Source organism: Podarcis gaigeae, assembly GCF_964106915.1.
Source record: "Podarcis gaigeae genome assembly, chromosome: 1".
NCBI lineage: Eukaryota > Metazoa > Chordata > Lepidosauria > Squamata > Lacertidae > Podarcis > Podarcis gaigeae.
Window position 1 is genome coordinate 47,296,862 of NC_139678.1, and position 26,381 is coordinate 47,323,242.

Genomic DNA, 26,381 nt, shown 5'->3' on the forward strand with positions numbered 1-26,381 from the left:
TTTATTAGGAGAAATTTTTACGAGGACTTTTTTTTTAAGTTGCAAACTGATATGGAAGTATGGTGAAAGGAACTTAAGACTGGATAAATGACAAACTGAGAGAAACAGAAACTATTCACACATCCTTAAGTTATCCCCATCATCCTGATACTTTTCCTCTTGTTCCTCGGTGGTCCTGTTTTGTCTCAGCACTCACCACCCAAGTTTGGTATTAGAAGGTGATGGGGGAGGGTAGGAATCCAACCTTTCTATACTGTTTATTCATCTGTTACACAGGAAGGTCAATAAATTAGTGGAAAGAGTGGGCTGTTTTTCATTCGGTACTTTATCTTCTGCTGCAAGTTGGTGATTGCTAGCATTTAGATTAGTATTTTTTTTTTACCAGTTACTCAATATAATAGACTACTGAAGCTGCCACCAAGTGATAAATCTTCACACATTCAATTTTGTTTTTCTTGATAATTGCAACAGTCTCTTGTAAATCTGAACACATGAAGCCACCATCTTTTTTGTTTTTATTCTTCTTCTGATTATCTTGGATCAGGTCTTCAGCTCATTGTATTTGATCGCAGTAACCCAACAAAAATATGAAAGATGCAATGAAATATCGCTTAAACAGAGTTGATTATCTTACCTCTGTTTTGGATTCACAACCAGTATTGTGGGAGGAAAACATTTCATAACATTCGCTTGCATTTATTCCTTGTTACCCTTGCCTCACGTAAACCACCCCCATCTCAATTCCAACTTGAAGCTCCTTGAGGCAGAGACCAGGCTTTTGCTTATCTGTCAAGCTCCAACACTGTACACTGTGCTTTGTAAATGAGGAAATTAGAGCATTCCTGTTTCCCACATGAGTCGGGTAAAGGGGTCCTGATGCAGGAAGTTGGAGTTCAGTAATATTTAAGGTGGCATATTCTTATTGATGTATTCTAGTCTCAATGAAATTTATTTTGAAAGTGGGAGTTTCTCAAGGGATAAATTTCAGCCCTAAGGTAGATTCCAAGACAGCACTATTCATCTGTTTACTAGCTGGCAGCATGCCACAGATAGATGATAGGTAGGTAGGTAGGTAGGTAGGTAGGTAGATGATAGATAGATAGATAGATAGATAGATAGATAGATAGATAGAGATAGATGATAGATAGATAGATAGATAGATAGATAGATAGATAGATAGATAGATAGATAGATAGATAGATAGATAGATGATAGATAGATAGATGATAGATAGATGATAGATGACAGATGACAGATATAGATAGAGATATAGATAGATGATAGATAGATAGATAGATAGATAGATATAGATAGATAGATAGATAGATATAGATAGATGATAGATAGATAGATAGATAGATAGATAGATAGATAGATGATAGATGACAGATGACAGATATAGATAGAGATATAGATAGATGATAGATAGATGATAGATAGATAGATAGATAGATGATAGATAGATGATAGATAGATAGATAGATAGATAGATAGATAGATAGATAGATAGATATAGATGATAGATAGATAGATAGATAGATAGATGATAGATGATAGATAGATAGATAGATAGATAGATAGATAGATAGATAGATGATAGATAGATAGATAGATGATAGATAGATGATAGATAGTTTAGATAGATAGATAGATTGATGATAGATAGATAGATAGATAGATAGATGATAGATAGATAGATAGATAGATAGATAGATAGATAGATATGCAGTGCTTTTTTCTGGGGGTATGCATGGGTATGTATACCCCTAAACATTTTGTGAATCTAAGTTTGGCCTCAGTGAGGGGCAGTATTTCAATATGAGGAGGAAAATGAGAGTACCTCTCAACTTTTTTTAGAAAAAGAATAAGAAAAAAAGCACTGTTTATATGTAAGGCACCTTCTGCTTCACATTGAGTGTTTGCAAATTCAACATAACATACAGGATGAGAAAATCTTGGGGTCATTAATGACTAAATAAGGTGACAGGACCTTTTTTTGTTTGCAACAAGGAGGAAACCATCCATTTCCCGGGTTTGTTATCCAATTCAAATAGTTGTTTTTCAAACAGTTTAAAACACAGCAGTGTTTTCCCCAGCAGTGCTGTCTGTGACTGATGGTAGTTCTAGTTCAAAACATCTGGAAGGTACCAGACTGGGGGAGACTGATTTAGAGCTTGATGGATGAGCCTCTGCCCCTGAAGAAGGAATTCAAAGGCTCTTGGTAGCATTTCCACAGAGATTTTACTAACTTTCCTGAAGCAAATTGTTACCTTTATGTTGGACTTTAATGTTTAACTTCTGAATATTTTGGTTCTACCCAGATGAAAGCAGTTTTGTGTCCCCTTCCCCCCACTTTTCCTACTTCCTTAGTGGTGATTTATTTTCATATTTTGCAGCCAGGTTCTTTCCTTCCTCAGTTCCCCAGTGAAGCGCTGTCTTGTTACCATCATAATAATTTGCTTAAGGTTTGCTGTTGCAAGTTAGGAAAGCAGTTCTTTTAGAAGTCCTCAGGATAAGTTTTGGAACTGTTTCAAGATGGGAAGTACTAGGGTCTTTGGTTATTTGCAAAACAAGCCTGAAAATAGAAGTAGCAACAGAGCAAGGGATGGCTGACATGCAATAGTGTGCCTTTAATATTTGAAAATAATGGTGGTTGCTTGCATGATAGATCATTTCCCCCTTGCATACCCTCCCCTTAATTTGTTCTGTGATTCCCCCAAGTATCTGGAGGAGATTTGAAGAGGGCATGGAGGTAGGAGGAAATCTACCATTATTTACTTTTACTTTATTAATGTCAAAATAAATAGCTTGCCTTCATCATTTTAGACATTCATTAGCCCACACAGAGAACTGGGAGAGAGCGAACCAATGCAGGCAATGAAGTGCTTTGGGGGACTGGTTTTTGCTGCAAAGAGAGAAAGAGTTAAAAAATTCCCCACCCACCCCATGGTTCTGAGACTGCTCTGGTTTTCCTGTAATTGCTATTTTACATTATGAGGAATGTGCACATCAATTGCATTCACGCAGTTAATGGCATGTCTAGTTTGGCCCTGAGCCACATTCAACAGATCTAGTTAATGAAGTAACACTGTCTGCCATTACTGTCTTAACACAACATGCACTTTACAGGAGTATTAGTGTTTGCTTTTAAAATAAAGAAAAATCAAAAGTATACCATAGTTTAAAAACCAACAATGAGGATCTATATGCCAAGGAACAGGTATGATTTCTTGCAGATTTTTAGCGTTAATAGAGTTCTAACATTTTTTTCCCACTGACACTTTTCTTATACTGACACTTTTATACAAACAAACTTTGGTGTGGAATGCCCCGATCTTATAATATTTTCAGAATCTTTGCTTACTTGGTTTTAAAAAACAGAACAAAATTTAAAAAGTGTTAAAATGAATAGTGTTTTGTAACCTTGATGCAAAATAAAATGTTTTCATTTCTAGCCAAGTGAATTGTGTAATAAATTTCTGAAATATTCCATTTTAAAAATGTAGTGGGTTATTAAAAATTACCTTTCCATTTGCGATATGCTATTTAATTTTTTAACTCAGAGTTAACAATGCATCTTAAATGTCCAGTTTGAGTTGCATAAGTTAACCCTTGTGTATAAACAGTGGTGTGCGAATGCCTTCTGATATGAATTCTATGACAACAAGGTTTTAGATGTAAACAGAGGACTTAGCATATGAGTAGGTTTTGCAAAAAGAACAAATTTTAGCACTGTGTGGCCAGCGTCTGGTGCCAATGTTCTGCCAGACTAGCTAGCTGCCCAGCAAAAGGTTTAAATCTCTACTGTGTTTTGCCATTCGTAATGGGTGAGTAAGCTTTGACCATCTAAAATCTCTCTTTGGCTTCTCTCTCCCTCTCTTGACCCAGCTTGCCTCCCCGCCCCTTCTCCCCATTATGACACTTATTATTTTTCCATTCACAGCAAAACTATTCACATCAAGGTAATTGATGATGAGGAGTATGAGAAAAACAAGACTTTCTTCATTGAGCTGATGGGCCCACGCATGGTGGATATGAGTTTACAGAAAGGTGTAGTACTGGTTCTCCCAACTAACATTAACACTCTTCTTTCCTCTTTCTTTTCTCGTCTCCTTGCCTCTCTTTTCTCACTCTCTATAGTCTCTTGTTGTTTTCCAACTGCTCAATCCTTAACACTGCTGTGTATGCACAACCTGTCACATGGTACTGATGGGAGCTAGCGAGACAATGCATTCTAGGTGTGGGGAAGTGTGTATGCCTGTGGTGTGTGTGGCTTGTGAATGTCAGCGCACATTCTTGGAATAACTAGACACTGGGGTTTTCAGCTCCATCACTGACACCGCAGAATAGGCTGTGAAGCACTGTGTTCCATCATGAAGTAAAGCTGTGTATTTCTTGAAGCACTTTCCATGAAGCTATCCTCACAGACAGCATTTGCTCTTGGTATGCCAGGCAACACCCCAATGTCTGCAATGCACAATGGTCAGCACACCGCTTTGCAAGAGTAACTGTTTTAGTTCTTTGCAAAAGGGAAAGTTTCACTAATCAGTTTTGTCTAGCCCTTTTAAAAAATGGTATTTCTACTTACTGGATTTTGGGCATAATGGATAATATTGCAGTCAGCGCTGATATCATGAACAAATAGAAATTCAGGCTACATACGTCCAATATTTCCACATTTCACTGTGTGCAACATCCTTTTGTGCCATTCTTGTGCGCTCCTGACCTTATGCCAATGCCACTCTCCTTGCCAATAAGGCCACAGATTCTACCCAATGGTTGCACTTTTATTTCAACTCCACGTTGGTTCCAGAGACCCAAATGAAAACCTCTCTACATCTGTTGAAGTGTGATTATGCAAAGGTTGATTAGGCTGAGAGCAGGAGTGGTGTGGTTGGGGCTGTGCAAAGATGGAAGCAGAGCTAGTCCAGGGCTCCTGCCTGTGTGTCCTTGCATCAGGGCCAGCCCACTCAAGAGGCAAGGTGAGGCAACCACCTCAGGCAGCAGGATCCACAGGGGCAGCAGATCTAGCTTCCAAACAATGTATATCTTGCTGTTGCACTCCTTGGAGGCCAGATCTGCCACCTCCTCGGCAGCCAATCCCCAGTGCAACTTCTTTATGAGTAAGAGCCACTGCTGGTCTCCTCCCACCCACAGAGAAGAAATGGCCAGGGCTGCCCTCTGGGGTCTCTTGAGCTCTGCACCTGCCTGGTGTAATTCAGAGCGGGCCCCTGCTCATCCCCTCTGATTCCCACTTTAACCATCAGATAAGGTTGAGTTTATCACCACCCTTGTTCCCAGTGTAGATCCTTAGTCACCCCTACTTGCCTGGCAGGGGTGCCATTTTGTAGTTCAACATGTCTTAAGCTGGCCCTGCCATGCAGCCTTGACCATGCTGTTGTCTTGCCCAAGCGTAAGCCATAGGGATGGCAATGTCTGGATGGTTGCTCCACCCTGCTCCCCACGACTGGCTGAGAAAATGATCTGGCATGATTCCCCCAATGGCAGCATAGCTGAACAGTGATTTTCCCTTGGCTACCCATATCTCTGTGTGTGCTCTCTCACTGTCACACCCCCCCCCATGCACTTGCTCTTCGTTCCATTTGGCTTCTATTTCCAAGTGCACTTCTTTTACCCTCATGACTTCTTTCCAGATTAACACAGAGGCAGAGTCTCAGTGTAACATTTTGCATTTTAAGAAAAGGTTAGATGCAACACCTAAATGTTGTTCCACATCTGTTTCCCCACTGAGCCACTCAGGAGCCCAACTTCAGGGTCTCCTCCTTCACACAATTATTTTGATGTTGACCTGACATCTTTGTGACCAGGACTGTTTCTGAGCAGTGCCTTGGAGGCTGTCAACATCACCCTGGAGGCAGATGTGTAGATGTGGGAACAGCGGCAACATATACAGCTACCTAAATCCCTTCTTCCTTAAAGGCCTTTTCAATACACATAGAGAGACTTTACCAGAAAATGGTGGCAGTCTGCTGCACCTGACTGTACTGTGGGAATTGAGAGTGTTTCAAACATGCGACCCTAAAAAACACATTTGAGCTTTTCTCCCTCTTTGTGCCATGTATTAATTTGGCAGAGAATTCAGAAGAGAGTATCTGCCGCTGCCAGGGTAGATTTTTCATTTGCGTTAGGAGCCAATTTAAGCCTCATATGTGGAAATGCCCTGAGATAGGTGTCTGACAAAAGTCTTGACTGCTATTTATTTGTCTCTCAGAGTTGCTTCTGATATTCTTCACATTACAAAGGCCTGTTTCAGACGGTAGCTACTTTGTGTCACTTACCTTACCTATGTGTGGTTTCAAAATGTAAGGAATGAAATTTTCACATCTGCTTCTCCCGAACAAGTAACTAGGAGGGATTGTGTTAGAATTGGCCTAAGAGCTCTAATAGAAAGCCCCAGGGACATTACAGGGCAATCTCCAGGGGGAAAGAGAAAGTAGGAAATGATCAATTTTCTTCCTTTTGACACATTTGACAGAATAAAAGCAACCATAGTGTTACCATTAGCCCTTTTCTGCTGCAGCCTTAGTGTTAACATAATGTACCATTAGGAAGGGAAAGAATCAAGTCAGTGAACTTTGTAAAAGTCATTTAAACTGCATTCTTACCAGTGTCTCTTTTTTGAATGAAAATGACATGCTTACCTGGTTGGATTGCATTGTGCCTTTAACCTTGTAACACTGAATTTCATGAACACTGAGTAGCACCTAGGGCTGCCATATTTCAGAAAAGTAAAAAATCAGGACAGACACCCCGAACATTGTCAAACTTTTTTTTAAACAAAAACACCAAAGAAGCTTGATTTTTTGATTGACTTTCCTAAGATCAAAGTGCCACCTTTCGGAAATTCCCCCCGGATGTCAATTCCACCTTTGAAATCCTGGTAATGTCTAGTGGGGGGGGGGGATCCAGACGTATGGCAGGCCTAGCAGCACCTCATTCAGCAAAAGCAAATTTCTAAGCCACAGTAGGCACTTCCACCCCCCCCCAAAAAAAAACTACATAAGCATATCAGATCCTGGCCTGGTTGGCATTAAGCTTAACTATGATTTAAAGCTGAATGAGAAACATGCTAGTGCCCAGTGCAAAAATTGCAATCACTTTAATCCCCTCACACTTTTGCTGCTGCCACACTGCCAGGAACTAAGCCATGGTTTGTCTTAGTATTACATCCAAACCGAGGCTTGTATTGTCCCTCTCCAAACATGCCACGAGTTGTAACTAAGGTTTCCTCTTGGATTCCATCGCAAGGTTTGTTTGGGGAAAACAAATGACAGGCCAGAGTTCAGGCGTAATACTGATGGATTCATTCTCAGCAAGAGCAGAGAAGGAGCCAAGCAGCTGCAATTTTAGCTCCATGCACCAGTATATATGTAAACCATAGTTAAACTTAAATGGACCTGCAGTTGCAGGCATGCGTTTTTAAAGGAAAGAGGAAAAGTCAGTGTGTGTCTTCTCGGAGCAAGAGGACTACCCTTGATGGAAAGGGGTGTGCGTGTGTGTGCGTGTATGTGTGTATGCTAATGTAACCATGCTCCCCACCAAAGACCAAACCTGATATTATAAAATGTGTGTGTGTGAGAGAAATTGGCTCTTCTCCTAAAACACTTCAGGTATATGTGTGTGTGTCTAGGGCTCTCTTTTGCCTATGGACATTTTTGATTGGTTATTGTCGAGCCAGCTGACGAGCTGTTATTACCATGTGACACTCAACTAAATGTGCTGCAGAAATCACCTTCCACTAACCATCAACAAGGACCAGGTTCCCTTTCCTCGCCCCCTGCCCCTCCCAGCCCTCCTTTCCTCCTCTAACGTTCTCCGACTCACCCAAAGATCAGCTACGACCAGCGTGCCATAGAAAGCCAGTGAAAGGGCTGCCGCAGGCAGTGGCAGGAGTGGGAATGGTGCATGTGGGATTGGTGTGGCGGTGGAGGTGCTGCCACTGCTGCTCTTTGCTGCATCTGCTCCCAACCAGGCAACCCACTGTACACACATGTCTTTCTTGTTGTCCCTACAGGAAGACCGTAAGGGTTAATATAGTAGATGAGGAGGAATACGAAAGGCAGGAGAATTTCTTCATTGCCCTTGGTGAACCGAAATGGATGGAACGAGGAATATCAGGTGTGAGATTCTTTTTGGAAAAACAAACAAAAGAAACCCAAATCCACAAAAAAGTAATCTTTTTGCTCCCCCACCCCACCTTTTTTTTCTCTTTCGTTTTTACACGGACCAAGTTTTATTCCTTTCCCTCCTATATTCTCGCTCTCACCCTGTTTCGGTCCCATCTCTGAGTTTTTGAGCCTAGCTTATTTCGGATCCTCCTTTCGTGCAGTGCTTGTGCCTGTCAGGCCGTGTGAGCCGCGTGTGTTTGAACCGTTTCTTCTCTCTCTCTCTCTCTCTCTCTCTCTCTCTCTCTCTCTCTCTCTCGCTTTCTTCCCCCTTTTGGTGACATCTTTGGCCTTCTCCCTCATGCCGAGACTGAAAGCCCTTCCCCAGCCCCGCCAAAAGAATGCAACTTGCATGGCTGCCTTTTCAGCTTCCTCCCCAGTTCTGTATCTTGCACAGTCTTTCCCGCCTCCTTCGCCTCCTTGCTCCTTTTCTGTGGCATAACTTGCAGTGGATGACTTTGGGTGCTGGTGAATTTTTATTTTTTAACACTTACAGCTGGAATTGTAATGAACAGGTTCTGTCATAATAATGACAATGAGCATTTGCATTCTGTTTGCTTCTTCGGTGCAAAAATCTGACAGCCTGGCAAGGAAAAATTATACTTTTATTAATAAAACTTCACAGCTCTAACATTAAAGGTAAAGGTAAAGGTACCCCTGCCTGTACGGGCCAGTCGTGTCCAACTCTAGGCTTGTGCGCCCATCTCACTTAAGAGGCCGGGGGCCAGCGCTGTCCGGAGACACTTCCGGGTCACGTGGCCAGTGTGACGAAGCTGCTCTGGCGAGCCAGCACCAGCGCAGCACACGGAAACGCCGTTTACCTTCCCGCTATAAAACGGTACCTATTTATCTACTTGCACTTAGGGGTGCTTTTGAACTGCTAGGTGGGCAGGAGCTGGGACTGAAAGCTCACCCCGCCGCGGGGATTCGAACCGCAGACCATACGATTAGCAAGCCCTAGGCGCTGAGGTTTTACCCACAGCGCCACCTCGCTAAACATTCTGGTTAGCTGGCAGATGAAAATGAAGCTGACTGCACATCAGCAACAGAGGAGTCTGTTGATTTTGGAAGTTAAACCATCTTCTGAGGCATCACTCCTAGGCCTGTTTATGTGCATGTGGCAGGCACCCACCTCAAAAGGGCAGGCACACGAGGATCTATCAAGGGTTTTCACACAGCTCCTCTTCATTTCAGTGGGTCTTGTCAAGGGGGTCCCAGTGTACTAAACCGCTGACCAAAGCGAGCAGCATCCTATACCACTGAATGCAGAAGTCTTGAGAAGGCAGAGATAAACTCACTTTTAAAGTTTTGTTTTTTTAATTTATAGCAAAGCATGCATTAAAGATTTTAGATCAATAAATTGTGTTTCCTAGTATAATACCTATTGTACAAACAAATCAAGTTCTCTCGGCTTTATGGTTAAATAAATTGATGCTTTTGTACAGCCGTTTTTTAAAAAGTGGCATTAAATAATGGTTCTCCAAAATAATTAACAACAACAACAACAACAATACTGGGGAGACATTTTTGTTGGCTCTTCTTAAAAAAAGGCTGCAAAATTTTAAAGCATCAATTCCTTCAAGCATAAAGCCAGAAGAGCTTGATTTGTTTGTGTATGGTAATCCTGCCCTATTCTGAGGGTTCATAATGCAATATTAAACAAATAAATTAAAACTGTGTGATGAAACTATTCACGTGTTTTAAATCAAGTATTTTAAGCTAATTTTTTTGAATAAAGCCTCTCCAATGCTTACTCATAATCCCCTAAATCCAATCCACCCAATCCACTCCTTTGCCTCTCAGCTAAGGGAATGCCAACCTTCCATCAATGCTTCTTCTCCCTCCCGCATGTCTGTTACCGGCACCCAATAAGCTCTACCTTTCTTCTCTCCCTCCCCAGCCCAGCCCAGCCCAGCCTTTCCTAATGCACTTCAGCTGTGGTATCCACAACAGCCCTGTTAGCTTTTTCCTTGATTCTACTATTTCTATGCTCTTGATTCTTCCCTTCCAGATAAAGTGAAGGGAGATCCGTGATGGATTTCCCTTTGGTTTCTTCACAGCTAAACTTTGCTATGGAGCGACCCAATGTCAAGTCAAGCCCCCAGTGTGTGGGGCGGGGGTAGAGAGCTAATGAATTGCCTGCCTGTTATGTCCCCATGGGGCAAACAGCTTCTTTTTTGGGGGGTTGGTTTATTTCACATGTCATGGGGAGACAGCTTCCTTATCCAGTGTTCTGGTCACTGTCCAACTCAAGCCACCTCATGAGTGCTTTTAGGTACAGATAAAAATCAGAGGAGGTCCAGTCCCAGATCTCCTACCATATCATCTAGTTGGCCCTAATTGTTAATCTTTAATAACCATGTGGCAGAGACAAATTCAGCAAGGACTGAGGCTCAGTGGTAGAGCACATGCTGTACATGCAGAAAGTCTTGGTTCAATCTCTGCATCTCCAGGTCAGGTTGGGAAAGACTCCTGCCTGAAACTCTGGAGAGCTGCTGCCAGTCAGTGTCAACAGTGCTAAGGTAGATGGACCAATGGCCTGACTTTGTATAAGGCAGCTTTCTATGTTCCTACTGAGGCGGCCACACATGTCGCTGCTACGACCATTATTACAGGGACTGATGCCCCTTTCAGGGTTTGAGCCTAGAGAATGTACAACTACCCAGGTGGAGTCCTGGCCACTGCCTGGGCTGGAGACACTGTGTGGAAATGAGAGCAGGTGTTGATAGCTCTGTTATCCTTTGTGTGAATTTGTATTTTAATGTTTATTTCACTCTGCCAAGTTATTTGGTAGAGAAATGAGGCTGAACCAATGTGTGCCTCTTCCTTCCCTCTCTCCCGGATTAACTGTTCATCCTATTTAGATAAATTCATCCTATAAGATGTTCAATCTTTGTTACCCTCCAGGCTTCTAGTGTATTAGCTAAATTGAATTAAATTGTATTTTGTGAGCTCCTCAGCCATTTTACGTTTGAATTCCCTTCAGAATTATTGGCTGTAACTATGTTCGGCCCTCATAATCCTGTGCGTTATCAGTTTCCCGACATTTCCCTCTTTTGTAATCTCATTCTGTGACAATGCCCCCCCCCCCCCCGATTAGGCCTGAGGTGGGTATCCTCTTTCTCTTTCATTTGTAGCTTGGTAAGGAACACAGGGATCAGAACCCACCAGCAAATATATCTCTTCTTGCCAATGCCCTTGTTCCATTTGTGATAACAAATGCAAAACAACAACCACCACCAAGAGTTTGTTGAACTTCTCGTTGTTAGAGCTGTAAATGGGTTGAATTCTTCTCCCTTCCACTGATTGGCTCCAAGGCTTCCCAATATCATTCTGCAGTCCCATGGTTCTATATGTTTCCCTTATCTGCAGTGACAGGGACCAAACCGTTGTTGGCGAAACATACCAGGGCCTAGAAGCCTTCCAGCAGATTGTGTCACCTTTCTGGTCGCCCTACTGTCAGTACCTTTTGAGTGTCCCTCCAGTAAATCCAGCCTTTTTTTTTTTCCTTGCTAGGAAGATGACATCTTTTCACTGTGCTGTTAACTCATTTGATGGCTTGAGTGTCACATTAGTTGACAACTGGGGTCTAGGTTTCCTTTTACTTTGTCAGCCCCCCAGGGAAATTTGGGCTGGATATTCCCTTCACACAACAGTTTTGACACTCCAGCATTAGAGGGGCTATAGCACCAGGTCTCCTTTTTCAGTCAGGGTGCTCCAAAGTCTAAATTGTAATGGCCTGAAGGGTATAATGCAAGGCATAATTCCATCACAGCATTTGGTTCAGAAGATGGAGAAGGAATTGCATTTCATTGGAACCTCTCCAGCTGTGCCACACAAACTTCTTCATGTGTAACAAAGGCAAAGCAAGGTTTGGTTTGCTCAGGCAGCAAACACAGCTCTCCTTTTTAGCCCCCACCCCAAGAAATGAAAGAGAAAGGGAGTTGTGTGAGACACAACACTGTGTTTTGAAATCCCAGAGGAAGAACTATGGAGAAACAGAGAGTTGTAAGGAAAAATCATGTTTTTCATTGGGTGATGGTAAAACTCACATCACTGAGAGAAAAGTTTAGATCTCTTCTGGAAATGGCTTTGTGCATGTTGAGTGACTTTGGCCTTCCCAAATGCATCTGAGAAGATACAGTAGCCACTGCAGTATATCTCCAAAGTAGACTGCCAACCACGTACACCTTTTGAACTTTGGCACAGAAGAGTACCTAACATGCCACACATGCATGTACTTGGCAGTATTGCCCATGCCTGTGTACCCAAGGAGGATAGGCACAAGTTAGATTCCAGAGCAGAAGAGACTATTGTGATTGGCTATGCTCTGAGAAGCAAAGGATACAATGTAATGGACTTGGGTACTGGGAAAGTCAGCACAAGACATGTGGTTCATTTTGATGAATACAGGAGAGCTGTCAAGAGAGGAACTGTGATGGACTTTTCTGGTGACTCAGAGGAAGAAACACAAACCCTCATAAATTTACCAAAATTGATGTATAACAGTCCAGATCTGCCTTCTACTGTCACACCACTTAGCACAGATGCTGAACAGGAAAGAGAAGCAGAGGAGCAGATTCCAAGATGCAGCACAGCCAGAGGGAAGCAGACTAATGATGACATGTTTGCGTTAAAGGGTGATGAAGAAGCAGACGAGGTTCCAGAGCCAGGTGTCAGGTGCTCACCAAGACCCAGCCCCACAACTGTCCCATCTTGCAAGGTCATCGCAACCTCTAGAACCTTCCACCTGGGAAAAGATAGAGCAGATGCTAACTGCTGAAGCTCACCTGTGAAGGGATGCTGCACAGGAAGAGATTGATGCACTGCACCAGCACCAGACCTGGACAAGAAGGCAATTGGGTGCAGAAGGGGAAATTGAGTACAGCTCGGCCAAAGGAAAGCTCCTGTACTTAACCACAACAACCAGACCTGACATAGCAAATGCAGTGGGAATCCTAAGCAGGAAAGTTAGCTCTCCCACTGAGAAGGACTGAACTGCTGTGAAAAGTTGTTGTTAGTTACTTAACAACAAAAGTGAACTATGAATTGTAAACTTACGCTGACAACAATCCAAAACTATGAGTACGTGGATGCAGACTGAGCCAGAAACCCAAAGGAGTATAAGTCAACAGGTGGATTTCTCTTTATGTTTGGAAATTGTCCTGTTTCCTGGGCCATTTGTAAACAAAATTCTATAGCTTTGTCTTCCTCAGAGTACATAGCCACAGCCACAGCATACAGAGAAATGGTCTGGATTGACCAATAACTACGGACTTCGGGTTGTGTGGGGAGAAACTTGTCTGATAGGTGTACACTCAAAGCTGCTTGAAATTATCTCATAGCAAGAGGTTTCATGCAAGACCCAAACACATTGAGGTGAAATACTACTATGTGCATGCAGTGATACCAGATGGACTTGCTGAATTGGTGTATTTTCAAACCAAAGAAATGGCTGTCAACATTCTGACCAACTCCCTACCAAGAGACAGTTTTGAGAACCTCTGAATCAAGATGGGATTCTAGGTGGTTCATTAATTGTACATGCAATTGGTGTATTTGCCTGAGAAGGAGTTTGTAGTATAACCAGCCTCATCTAATCAGCATGCTTAAGTCTGATTCATGCATGAAGGGGTAAATACCATAGAGTAAACCCTCCCACCAGTCTTAGCTCACCTTGAGAGAGATAGGAAGGCAAGCAAGCCTATCCTTCCCCTCATAGGCTACCATGTGAACTCCAGGTTTCGGCTGGTTGCTCCAAGCTCAGAACGCATGGCCTCTTTTAAAAGTCATTCTTGAGTTCCTGTACCTTCACCACAAACCTAAGTTTTGTTGCCTGTGTATTCTGAATGCTGTATGAAAAGCAAATGAATCTGACCTTTGGTGAGCTTGTAATTAAACAATTTTTAAACTTACTAAATGTGTTGTCTTTTTTCTATGCTAACGGAAGAGGGGAACTTTGGAAGAAATTGAAGGGCATATAACAGCCTATATTTCCACACTTTACATTGCTGCATGTTTTGTGATTTTAAATCTCTGCTCGGGTTCTCTCACCCAAGACTTCTTGCCCCAAACCTGGATCTTGGCATCCAGGGAATTCTCCTTTTTATACCTATATTTTTCCTTGCCAACCAACATTCCTGAAATCTCATTCATAGTGTTCTTCAAATATTCATGTGTAACATTAGAAGTGAAAGAAAAACACTCCCATTACTAGAGTGAAGTGCAAATGAAAGAAAAATATCCCAGATCATCAAGAAATGAATGTTTTAAGAGACATAAAGGTGCTAATTTTGTCACAGAAGTGGTTGTGTGTTGTTGTTTTTTTTAAAAAAACTAGTGTATTTCCATATTTAGCCATGCCCGAAGCAGTTCACAACAGCCGGTTATCAAAGTGCAAAGCATTGAGGTTGGGGAGACAAGTCAGTTTACAAAACATGCAAATAAATCCAAACAGCTCAAAATCAGCAGGAACCCTTGCACTAATAGGATGACATTGATGGATACAGGGCTCGGATTCTTAAATGGCAACAACTTTGGCAATCAAATTAAGCAGCCTTCTAGACTGGCCTTTTGTAGGCAGTGCCACCCCAAAAAAACAGAAGCAGAATGTAAGAAATGGCTTGAGAGGGTTTCACCATCAACATTGTGCTCTGCAAGCTGCAGTACCATTGATGGGTGCATATGGGAGCAAGGAGAGGGGCTCATCTCTTCCTTCTGATTAGATTACAGTATGCAGGCTAAATTCGTAAAAGATCTTTTCCTAAGACATTGAAAAGATAACGCACATTAACCTGTCTCCATTTCACACTTTTATCAAAAAGGTCATATTTCTCCAGACTGCTCTTAATTACATTCTCATTTCAGAATTATATTTCCTGCTAAGGCAACCTTTCATAGAAGCAGATATAAAAATAGCAGAGACTTAGTTGTATGTTCACTACAGACTGCCAGCAATGTCCTACCCCTAGATTCATGCTTTCCGCCATTAACTTTTGCGATGATTTTAAATTATTTTCATAAATTATGTTTACCTGCATAAACAATATCAGGAACAAAAAATAAGTACATTTCTAACACATGCATATTAATGTATAGAATATAATGGTATGCTTTGAACTGCTTTTTTGACCATCATACTATCATATTCAAAACAATGAGAAATAGCATTTTACATTGGGATGAACTTTCAGTCATTCTTTTGTTTATTTATATTTATAGCCTACTTTCAAGAAATCTTCTCCACAAAGCAACTTACACTACTGTATATCTAAATTTGCTTTACAGGATAGAAGAAAAAAATAATCCCACCCATTAACTTTAGGAATAAAACAGCAAAACAACATTAAACTAAAAGGACTCACGGCATAAAATTCCCAACATGACCTATTAAAAGCGCCCAAAAGAGGTATGTCTTCAAAGCCCTTTTAAGAGCTTTGTTAAGGATGAGACCTGCCGCATCCCCACAGGGACATGTTTTCACAAGTAAGAAATTTTATTACAGGTGGCCACCAGCCCAATACTTTTAACAGGTGGGCACCTAAACAAATAGAACCTCTTTTTGTTGATTTCAGGGCATGGGCAGTCTGTTATGGGTGCAGGCAGCCTTTCAAGTAACCCAGACCCCCAGACCATTAAGGTTTTAAAGTGGACTTGGAAGCTTACTAGCTATCAGTGCAATTGGTACAGTATAAGTGCTGCATGTTCCAATCACAGTCATTTTCCAAATTGTCTTCAAAGGCAGCCCTACATTCAGCACATTACAGTGGATGTGACAAGTGTATGGATAACTCAGACAAGATCAGACTTCTTTCAGAAAGGTTGCCATTGGCATATCAGCCAAAGCTGGAAACAAGTGCACCTGGCCACTGCAGCTATCTGGGTCTTTCCAGATAGGAACAAATCCAGGATCTCCCCCAAATGATCCTTTGGGGGAGTGGAAACTCACCTAGGTCTACCTGTACCCCTCTATCCAGAGACAGCAATTCTCCTCCCCACAGAATGCCCACCTTGCCTCGGTTTAATTCTAGCTTTTTTGCTCTCGTCCAACCCAAAAGGGCCTCCAGGCATTAGTTTAGGAACTCCTTGGGATTATCAGATGAAAAAGAGGGAAACAATTGCATGTCATCTTCATGTTGGTGCACTTAAACCCAAACACTCAGGTGCCATCTCTCAACAGTTTCTTATAAATGTTGAAAACCATGAAGGGTACCCCATGGTTCATTGGCCATGGGGTGATATAAAGGCCCTCCAATACTACTGTCTATTACTGTGTTTCCATTATGGACCAGGCCACCATATCACCATGTCTCCCAGGCCCAATCCGGCCAACTGATCTAGAAGGATGCTGTGGCTTATGGTATCAAAAGCCACTGAAAGGTCCAGGGGAATCAGCAGGATTGCACTTCCTCAGTCTGGTTCTTGGTACCTGAGTGAGAAAAGCCATTTCCATCCCTGAGCTTTCAGACATACTAAATTTCAAAGCGTACAAGTTTTTAAATGAATTTCAAAGTAATATAGTTACAGAAACAATGGTGACTGGGTTAAAAAAACCAATTACTGTTACAAAATTCCTATGAGTCATATTAAATCTGAAACATGAAAAAAGAAAGAGATATAATGGGATTAAATGAGGCATCTTAGCATTAAAAAGATTATTAACTGTCTAAACCTAAATTAACAGTTCTGTGGTTAAACTACTCCTATCCATGTCAGACTACCAATTTTTTGTTGGCAGCCGTCTGTCTCACCTGGAGACTTCCAATTAGCAAATAGAAATTAAAACACTTGCATCAGAAGAGATTTCCAGCTGCATTATGAGATGGAGAAAGATATGTAATCATTTGGCCTAAGTTATTTGTTGTGGTTAGTCATTGTTAGCAGTGTTAGCATTACAGCTCCTGTTGTTTTATCAGTACTTTTATCTTGTACTTTTATCTTGTACTTTTACAGCTCTAGGGTTCAATAGCACCTGACCTAACCAGCATCTTGATCAAGCTTTATAGAACAAAACCACAAAAAGATGATTTCAGAGCTCAAAATACAATTAGACAAATTTGTTTTGGTTCTCGGGATTGCTTTACAACTGCATTTGTAACTCTCTGTAACATTCCCGGGAAAAGTTAAGGAAGGTCTAGGCATTATTAGCCTTGGGGCCATCAATTATTCTTCCATCTCTGGCCATGCCATGAGCTTCACTTTGTATCTTGGAATTGTACCCAGTCCCCCTTACAGCTATAGGTGGAATATCACTGACAATTACCGTAGCTAAAGGACTTATCAAAGCAAGCATGCAAAGTAGATGGGGTGATGTTTTATTTCCCACTGCGGCAACAGTAATTTTGCTATGGAGTAAGGTGACTTAAAGGTCATTTTTAAGCATGAATCATGACTCGCATCTTACTTTTTGAGCAAAGGCAAAGTTACAGTCGCTAAGCACCAACTACTCTAAGGGTTCTAACATGACTGAAGTCCCCGTCAGAAAAAACAACTTATTTGGGTTGAGCTTTGGCTTATCCCAGATCTTGAGAAAGCTCTGACAGTTGCGAATAGGCACACTTTCTGACTCCAGAGACCCACCCCACCCCACCCCTTCAAGCCCCACCTTCCTGCCTCTGCTCATGAAGGAAAGGGGGAAACCTCTGGTAGCCAGAACCTTTGGTACACACCTCTTCTCTCCAGCTTCATGCTCATTTTGCTGCTACCAGGCATGTTCACAAACCTGCATCTAGCATGTGGCGGCAGAAAATTCACAGCTACATCAAGTCAAGTTCATTGCTCATTTAATACAGTCATCTGCAAAATGAAACTGCCATGCGTATGTTATTAACTGTTCCCTTTTTTCTCTTCTTTTTTATATTTCTGTTTTATATAGCACTCCTCTTGACACAAGGTAAGTTTTTTCCTCTCTTCCTTAACTGGTTTGCTCTTTGCTCTGTTCTTCTCTTTGTTGTGGCCTTGATTTCAATGCTTCCCTTTTATTTGGAGCTCCTTGACCTTTCATGTATCAAGCTGTGCATTGAGACTATATGAATTTAGGACCATTGGCATATGCCCCTTTGAAAGCTTCCCAGAAGGGAAGGAGGCCCTCAGGCCAAAAAGGATACCTCAGTCTTGTTTCTGCACATTTGTGCAGCAAAATCTTCCTTGATAACAACCTAATTTGAGAGTTCATGTCCACACACGTGCTGTGAATTTCTTATCTGTTCTAAGGTAGCAAGGATTTGGGTGGGATTGTCAGAACAGGAGAGACTTGGCATGTCCTTGCTCTTTCCCAGATCAAATAAACACAGTAATAGCAGAAGAAGAAACTCCCTCACTTTCACTGCACTTATTATTGTTGATGCAGGTCGTTGTACAGAAAGGAGCCCCTTTTGCATACTTGCTGTTTTAAGGCCCTATTCAGACATTTGATGGTATGCTGGACAATCTGAACAGGAACCGTGATCATAGGATGAATTCTAAGAGCCTTCTGCTATGTGTACTTAGAAACCCACTTCAGACTTTCCCTCTCAGTGCCGGGAAAGTCTGAAATGGAGACAGTGCATTTGGGGGTGATGGGGGCAGGGTGTGTGTGTGTGTGTTTGTGTGTGTGTGTGTGTGTGTGTGTGAGAGAGAGAGAGAGAGAGAGAGAGAGAGAGAGAGAGAGAGAGACCTACCAAATTATTAGTATTATTTACCCACCCTTCAAGTTAAGGTCCCAGAGTGCGTTACAACAATTTTAAATAACTTACTATCACGAAATAGAATGGGACACACACACACACACACACACACACACACACACACACAGGTGACAAAGGTGCCCTGCTTCCAGATTCACCAAAAACTGTATGGTGAAGTTGCCAGATCACCACAAGCAGTCCCTCAGGCACAGTGCACATCAATCTCTCCTGGTGAGGGTGATGGAATTTTTATGGATGATCTCATGATCCCCTGCCCCATCCATCTGCCCTGCAATGGTGCTTCACCAAGTACCCAGACAGACACAGCTGGGTTAGCATAGGCTCACAAAGCTAATCTGCCCGGTGAGCCCCCTCATCCATGAGAAAATCCTGCGTGATTGATGTTTTCCTGCAGACAGACCTGGCATTTAGCCACCACACCGGGGAGGGGGATCAGCCAGCCGGTATTCCCAAATTCTGAACTGCTGCCAGGGCTCCTGTATGCATTCACGTGAAAGCCTCAGTAGCATGGTGGCAGTGCTTCTGTTATCAGGCAAAGAGGGCTGTTCTCTTCAGGTAACTCTGCTGAGACGAGTTAAGTGGTTGAAGGGCTAGAAGCTCCCTGCTCCTACCTCTGTATCAGGAATCAGGGGACACCCAGGAGCTGCCCCTACTCAGATTGCCTGTAGCCCTGACTTAAAAGACCATTTCGAGACTGAACTGTATGCTCGTTTCTGCCTGGGGCTTCCATTGGAGGTTTCAACAGAAGGGAGAAAGCACAAATTTTTACCATTTGTAAAACACCACTTTAAGACTCTAGTGGGTGTCAATAGTGACCTGTCATCATGATGTGAAGGAGGTTTGCATTTACATCCACAGCTTAATGGACAGCATTACCAAGAGGCAGGCAGGATGTAAACAAGCCTCTTGGAAAGCAGTAATTGCTGCTGTTGCTTTCCACCTCCCACTTCCCCACCTCCTGCTGCCCTCGCTTGCAGTCTTTAGCTCTCTTTCATTCCCCATCTGTGCAGTTTCTAGTGGTCCTCCCCCCTCAGTGACTGACATTCTTGCCACCTTCATTCACATAGGATCAGACAGTGGCTATTGTCAGCCCGGTCTCCAAAGTCTCCCCTTTGTGTCATCTGCACACTTAATTATGGTCCAGCTTGTGCCCTTAAAAAAAGAGTGCTAAATGATAAGAATCTGTCTCACAGCCCGGAGAATGAGGCTGGTGTTTTGCATTCAAATGTGCTTGGACCATCACCTTCCCTTTCCCTGAATCTGTCAGAGTCCTTCTGGCTGCAGCTCTCAGAAACGATCTATGTCATGGAGATTGACAAGTGCTTCTCCAGCGTGACAGCTGCAGCTCTGTGGACCAACTCAAAGTGCCCTCTATCAAATTTTCTTAGAAGGCTTTGTTGCGGAGAGGCATTTGAAATAAAGCCACGCTCAGGACATCCGAGTTACTGAGATAACGGACATATGCCAAAATCTGATGCTAATAAAGTGCATATATAATATATGAATGAGAACGAGAGAGCCTATGGCATATTGTTGTGAACTGTTATGGTCTTGGCAAAGCCTGCTGGTTAAAGTCACACAGTAGTGAGATACCCCACCAAGAGTACATTGAAGCTGGCCTAAGATGCAAATAGCAAAATGGCGTCCTCCTTCCCATTCCATGTGTAGAAATTGACTAGACTGCCATTTTATTTATTAACACTGTTTGCATACCATCCAAAACTAACTTTCTCTGGGCAGTGAACCAATACAAATTAAAGTGTATAGGTGTATGTAGTGCAAACCTTCTTTTGTCTCGAATAATGGAGGGCAGCAGTGGGCAGTGGAGGGAATCCCTGGAAATAATTACTTTCTGCAGCAGCTGAATAACTGAGGAAAGGAGTTGAGCCCATTCTTAGCAGCAACCCCCTAGAAGCAGTGGCTGCTGACTGGCTAGCAGGCCAAATGCCTGTATAGGCTGCTGAGGCCCTCCAGGAAGCAGCCACACATTTCTCCAGGGACGACTGCAATGCCCTTTCCTCCACCGCTGCCTCCCCATTGTTATAGCGTAGAATGCACTTTGCCACCCTTACTTTCTTCAGAGCAGCTGCCAGAAATTCCTGGCAGCAAACCACCAGACTGGTCATCACTGATAACAGGACAAAGGAGACGAGTGTTTACATCGTAGGCAACGATGCCTTTATCATATCGCTCACATCTCTTAAAAGCTGTTCCCTGCCTCCAATCTAAAAGTTATATGGCTTCGGTCACACACCACAGAGTTCACCTAGTGTGTTCATCGGTAATGGCACCTTACCTTTGGCTCACGTTCAGTAGGTCTGCATAACACTGCATGTCAGATGACCCAATCCCTGTTAGCAGAGGAGCTCCTCAAGCAGAAAAAAGAAGTGGGTGGAAGTTAGGGGGCTACTGGTGGAAGCACACAGGGGCCAAGCATGTAACATGCCCCCAAATCTCTGTCAGCTAGGAATGATTCTCGCCATTTTTTCCCCACCCCAAAAAGAATTTATAAGTATCTGTAAAGCATATATGTACCTCTGGTTGCAAACGGGATCCGTTCCAGAGGCCTGTTCGCAACATGAATAGAACGCAACCCGCAGCGGCGTGTCTGCACACGTGCAGGTTGCGATTCGCCACTTCTGCGCATGCACTTGACGACATTTTGCACCTCTGCGCATGCACGAGCAGCAAAACCTGGAAGTAACCCTTTCCAGTACTTCCGGGTCACTGCAGGACACAACCTGAAAAAACGTATCATGAAGCAAACGTAACATGAGGTATGACTGTATAAAGTAGAGTAAGAACGGCACATGAATATGCATACTCTCTTAGTTGTAAATGTACATTTCAATGCCAACATGCACTCAGGATTCAAGAAGCTGCTGTGATTGGTGGCTTCCTGTTATCTAGAGAGACGAAACTAAAACACCTCCAGAGACATTTCTATATTACATTCTTTGTATACACACCTGGATCCCTTGTGTACAAAGAGAGAGACACCAACTGGAGAATAACTGGGAAGCAAAGAGGCTCTTTCCTTCTTATAATTCGATCAGCTCTTCAGTTTCAGGAAGTCTTTCTCAGCTGTTCCCATAGTAATTTTGTTGCTCTAATTCAGTAGTGTGCTAATTTAATCAGATCTTCTGGAACCAAATAATATGTATTAAAATAATACGATTTCTGCCCTTTCTTGTGCTCAGATTTGATTGCTTTTGGCAGGTAGCATTGGATAATTCACTCACTTGGCACTACTGGAAGTTGCTCTTAAGTTAATAAGGAAAGAGGCTAAATCTCTGACCATGTTAGGAAAGAAAAAAGTTGCCCAGAACACAGCACCAATTCCTCACCAGCCACATCTGCTCCAGACAGCACCCCCCTCCTTTAGATGAGCTGTTGAGTGAGCAAGGTTTATATAATGACACTTCTCCTCCACTTAACTTCTGCAATCGGGCCCCCTTACACGGGCTTCGTTGACATCCCTTGGACGCATGGACGATGTACTTCAAACCCTGTAAATCCTGTGGCAGATGATATCCAGAGCAACATAAAAAATGCATATGCCACTGCGCACGTAGAGTGCCACTCAGGACAGATCATGACTAATAAGTAAAGAATGGAGGTGACATTTTCACTTAGTCCATGTCATGTTAGATTTAGAAAATGCAAACATTTCAGGAGTGTTGGAAAAAATTACGTTGAAAATTACATTGAAGTCTCTTTGCCTCTAGCTTCTGCCTCCCCACCACCACAAAACTTCTATGTTGTGTAGCCTTCTTTAGGCCCAGCTCTGCGTAGAAAACTCTCCCTGTCTCTCTCTCACACACTCACTCTCCTCCTCTCCTCCATCTCTCTCTCTCACTCACTTACTCTGTGACAGTGTGACACAATGGCTGTATTATTGTCCCCATGTTCATGAGTCTTCTATGTACATTACATGTTTTCTCTGCCCTTCAGAAGTTCGGTTGCTCTTGATAACCCGTTTGTTTGTTTGTTTGTTTGTTTGTTTGTTTGTTTGTCTCTCAGAACTAGGCATTACATGTTTGTAAGGTTGCCTACCTAAAACTATCCAAATTCAGAACAATTCAAATTAGGGTGTATGAAGATGTGAAGGAATGATGAAAGCATGTGGGCTTTTTAATCCTATATTCTAACATTGACCTATGCTAGGGATGGAGGACCTCTGCTCTAGAAGTGTTACTTGATTACAGTTCCCATCATCGCTGACCATTGACCATGTGGGCAGAAGCTGAGGGAAGTTTGAGGAATCCAACAATATCTGGAAGGCCACTGTTGCCTGTTCCTGACCTGCACCATCAATGAGCGTCTATCTGAATGTTTGACATTCAAAATAGAATCTTCTAGAGGCACAAGGTGTACTAGGAAATATTGCTATGTTCTTAACTGTTGTTGCACCTTAACTGGGCTTTGAAGTTCCAAAAGATGTTGAGAGCCACAGGGTGAGAGACTTTGTGACTCTTCTAACCCCTTCCCTCTTTGAGAATCTTGGTCATGAGGGTTAGCTATGTAACGGCAAAGATAAGGAAGGAGTCCACAGTTTCATATCTGGACATCGCCAAGATTCAGAGATATGGAATTCTAGTAGTCATGTAACTAGGAACTACACTTAAGTTGTGACTGAAGCTACTCCAACTCAAATTTCTGGCAGAGTGACTCATTGTTCGAATATTCTGACATGTCAGACACATGTTGAACTTATGGCTCATCAGAGCCTAGTTCATCCCAGTTTATGCAGTGAAATACTCCTACAACAGATAATTCACACAATCTGTCACTATGTAAAACAATTCACCAATGCATGATTATTTAAACTAATAGTTGTAGTATTGTTTGTTAATCACCCCATACCATAGTTTTCTGAGCAATGTACAGTAAAGTTTAAAACAAATTTTAAATGATAAATATAAATAGTGCAATTAAAAAAATCCCACATTAACACACAAATAATGTACCCAAGGGAGGCATGCCTGACACCAATATTGTGTACTTTTTGGCATGTGCTTAAAACCTTATTTGCCCAGGCATGTTATAGCATTTTTAGCTGGTTGAAGGTTTGGTTCATCCTAGTTTTATTGCACTGTTGGTTTGGTTTATAATAAATTGATAGTTTTTAAATGTCTTCTTATATCATCCTACAGTTCATTTTTATATTGACGGTGATTCATGCAGGATGGATGGATGGATGATAGATAGATGGATATATGATAGATAGATGATAGATGATAGATGATAGATAGATAGATAGATAGATAGATAGATAGATAGATGAATGATAGATAGGGAATTTGGCACAGGAGTCTCACATCTCTCTCACATCACAAGAAGTGTAATGTCCAGGATGGACGTGATCATTATCCACCTGGACATAAATACTTTGTGATGTTTTCAGACTCACCTTCCTTTCCTCTAAAGTAAATCTCAGTATCATTTTGGAACTGCTTTTACTCACTCCAGAGTGTCTGTGATTTACACCTCTTGCAATAAGGGTAGGCTTGCCCCACCGTCCTGGAAATGCACCCTCCATTTCTCCTTGTCCAGAAAGAGTGCATCTTGCCTCCCACCTGCCATTTAGCACTTGCTTAAGTTCAGAACGAAGGGTGTTAAGGAAGAATTATTTCCTCCCAACCTTTGCCATATCTGGAAAGCAGAGATGGGAGCCGAGGAGGAACTGGCACATTCATTTCCCTGCCTGGCATCTCCAGACCTTATCAGGACTAATTGGACTTGACAGCTGGGAGTCTCGGGTGCAAGCCATGTTGAAAGCTGAGTACTGAGGCTGATGCAAACAAATCAGGGCTGGTTAATAATTAAGCTGCAGTTTGGCAGCTTTCACCTTGACAGACTTGACCTGTCAAATTAAAAACTCTTCAGCTTTTTTTGTTCCCGGACATACCTGCTGTTGGGACTCCTGCCACTTTAAGCCTGTGGGCGATTGTGCCTTCGTCGCCGATGAGTGTGGAACTCTCTCCCTTCAATGTTCACGGCTGTGCCTTCCTTCCTATCTTTAAAGAGGACCTGAAAACCGATTTGTTTTAACTGTGCTGTGGACTTGTCAGCAGTCGATTTCTCCTTTATGGTATGCTACATGAAAAGTTGTGACCGTCGTTATCATTGTTGTGAATGGATCAGGCCAGGAACAGTCAGTTCCGATGCCTCTTTCTTTTCTTTTTATTTGAATGGCCCCCAAAAGCATACTTCTCTGGGAGTGAGAAAGTACAGTCTGAACATACAAGAAAGGAATTGTAGACTTGTAGAGTTGGAAGGGACCCCAAGGGTCATCTAGTCAAATCCCCTGCAACGCAGGAATCACAGCTAGATCATACATAACAGATGGCCATCCAACCTCTGTTTAAAAACCTCCAAGGAAGGAGAGTCCACCAGCTCTTGTGGGAGTCTGTTCCACTGTCAAACAACTCTTACTGTCAGAAATTTCTTCCCGATGTTTAGTTGGAATCTCCTTTCTTGTAACTTGAATCCATTGGTTCAGGTCCTTGTCTATGGAGCAGGAAAAAACAAGCCTGCTCCATTATTTATTTATTTATTTATTTACCGCTTTATATTTTTAATAAAAATCTCAAAGCGGTTTACAGCATATTAAACTCAATAAATCAATAAAACCTATGCTGGGCGATGTTCCTCCGGCCTCATGAGGAGCCTCTTCAGTAGGGCTGGTGAGTGTGGGCCCCGCCTCCTAGGCCAGGTGGAAAGGGCCATGCAGAGAGCTGCCTTCACGCCTCACATGTCACAGCCCTTTAGATATTTGAAGATGCCGGTCATCTCTTGGTCTCCTCTCTAAGGCTCAAAGGGTTCCGTGGAGCCTTGTAAGTCCCCTTATAGCCCTCAGCTGAGCACACAATGTGCTGAAACAATCGCAACATGCCCAGGCATGCGGCCCATGCACACTGTGCCCATAGCAGTAGCCAGTGACTCCTCTCCAGGAACATGCTTAGGAATAGCAGGAGAGCTCTATGCCACACACCTTTGTCTCTTCAGTTCTAGAGGATGGCTGGGTCTGTTGCAGGAAGATGCACCCCATGATTTAAGTGAGGAATGAATAGGGCATCCCTAGCAGCGGAATGCATGCCATGGACTGCAGGCCAGTGAATGACTTTGAATGACTTTCTCTGAGCAGACAGATGTTTTCAGACCACTTTTCAGTGATGTGGAGAAAAGCATTCAGTCCACCTGGTGGTGCACTTATAGGTAGCTTACCCTAAAGCCACAGACAGCTCACTGAGAACATTCAAGTGGCCTGCACTAGAGATGGGAATGCCTGGGGGAAAATGGGGGGGACCCAGATTTCCCCCTCGTCCCCCCCCATTTTTTCAGGGTTTTTCCCAGGCCTTCCCATCTCTAGCCTGCACATAGCAGCTACAAATGGACATACCAGAAATCATTCCGATATATCCACAAATGAACTTATTACTTACCCATTGGTTGCTGCTAGATTGATCGTCCCTTAAAGGTGGAAGAGGGTGCAAACTTTCATGAT

At 42.7% G+C, this 26,381-nt stretch overlaps 1 protein-coding gene across 4 annotated transcripts in view; it reads left to right on the plus strand.

The window, feature by feature from the left end:
• The window catches only part of SLC8A3 (solute carrier family 8 member A3), a 170,471-nt gene that overhangs the window by 128,515 nt on the left and 15,575 nt on the right, over positions 1 to 26,381 (plus strand). For 2 of the 4 annotated variants that reach the window (XM_083746527.1, XM_083746528.1), the window contains exons 3-4: positions 3,944 to 4,050; positions 18,061 to 18,078. In XM_083746527.1, the coding sequence (XP_083602653.1) occupies positions 3,944 to 4,050; positions 18,061 to 18,078 (125 nt within the window). Of the gene's footprint in view, positions 1 to 3,943; positions 4,051 to 8,035; positions 8,140 to 18,060; positions 18,079 to 26,381 lie in introns of all 4 variants that reach the window. The other 2 variants (XM_083746530.1, XM_083746529.1) reach the window with 2 other exon arrangements.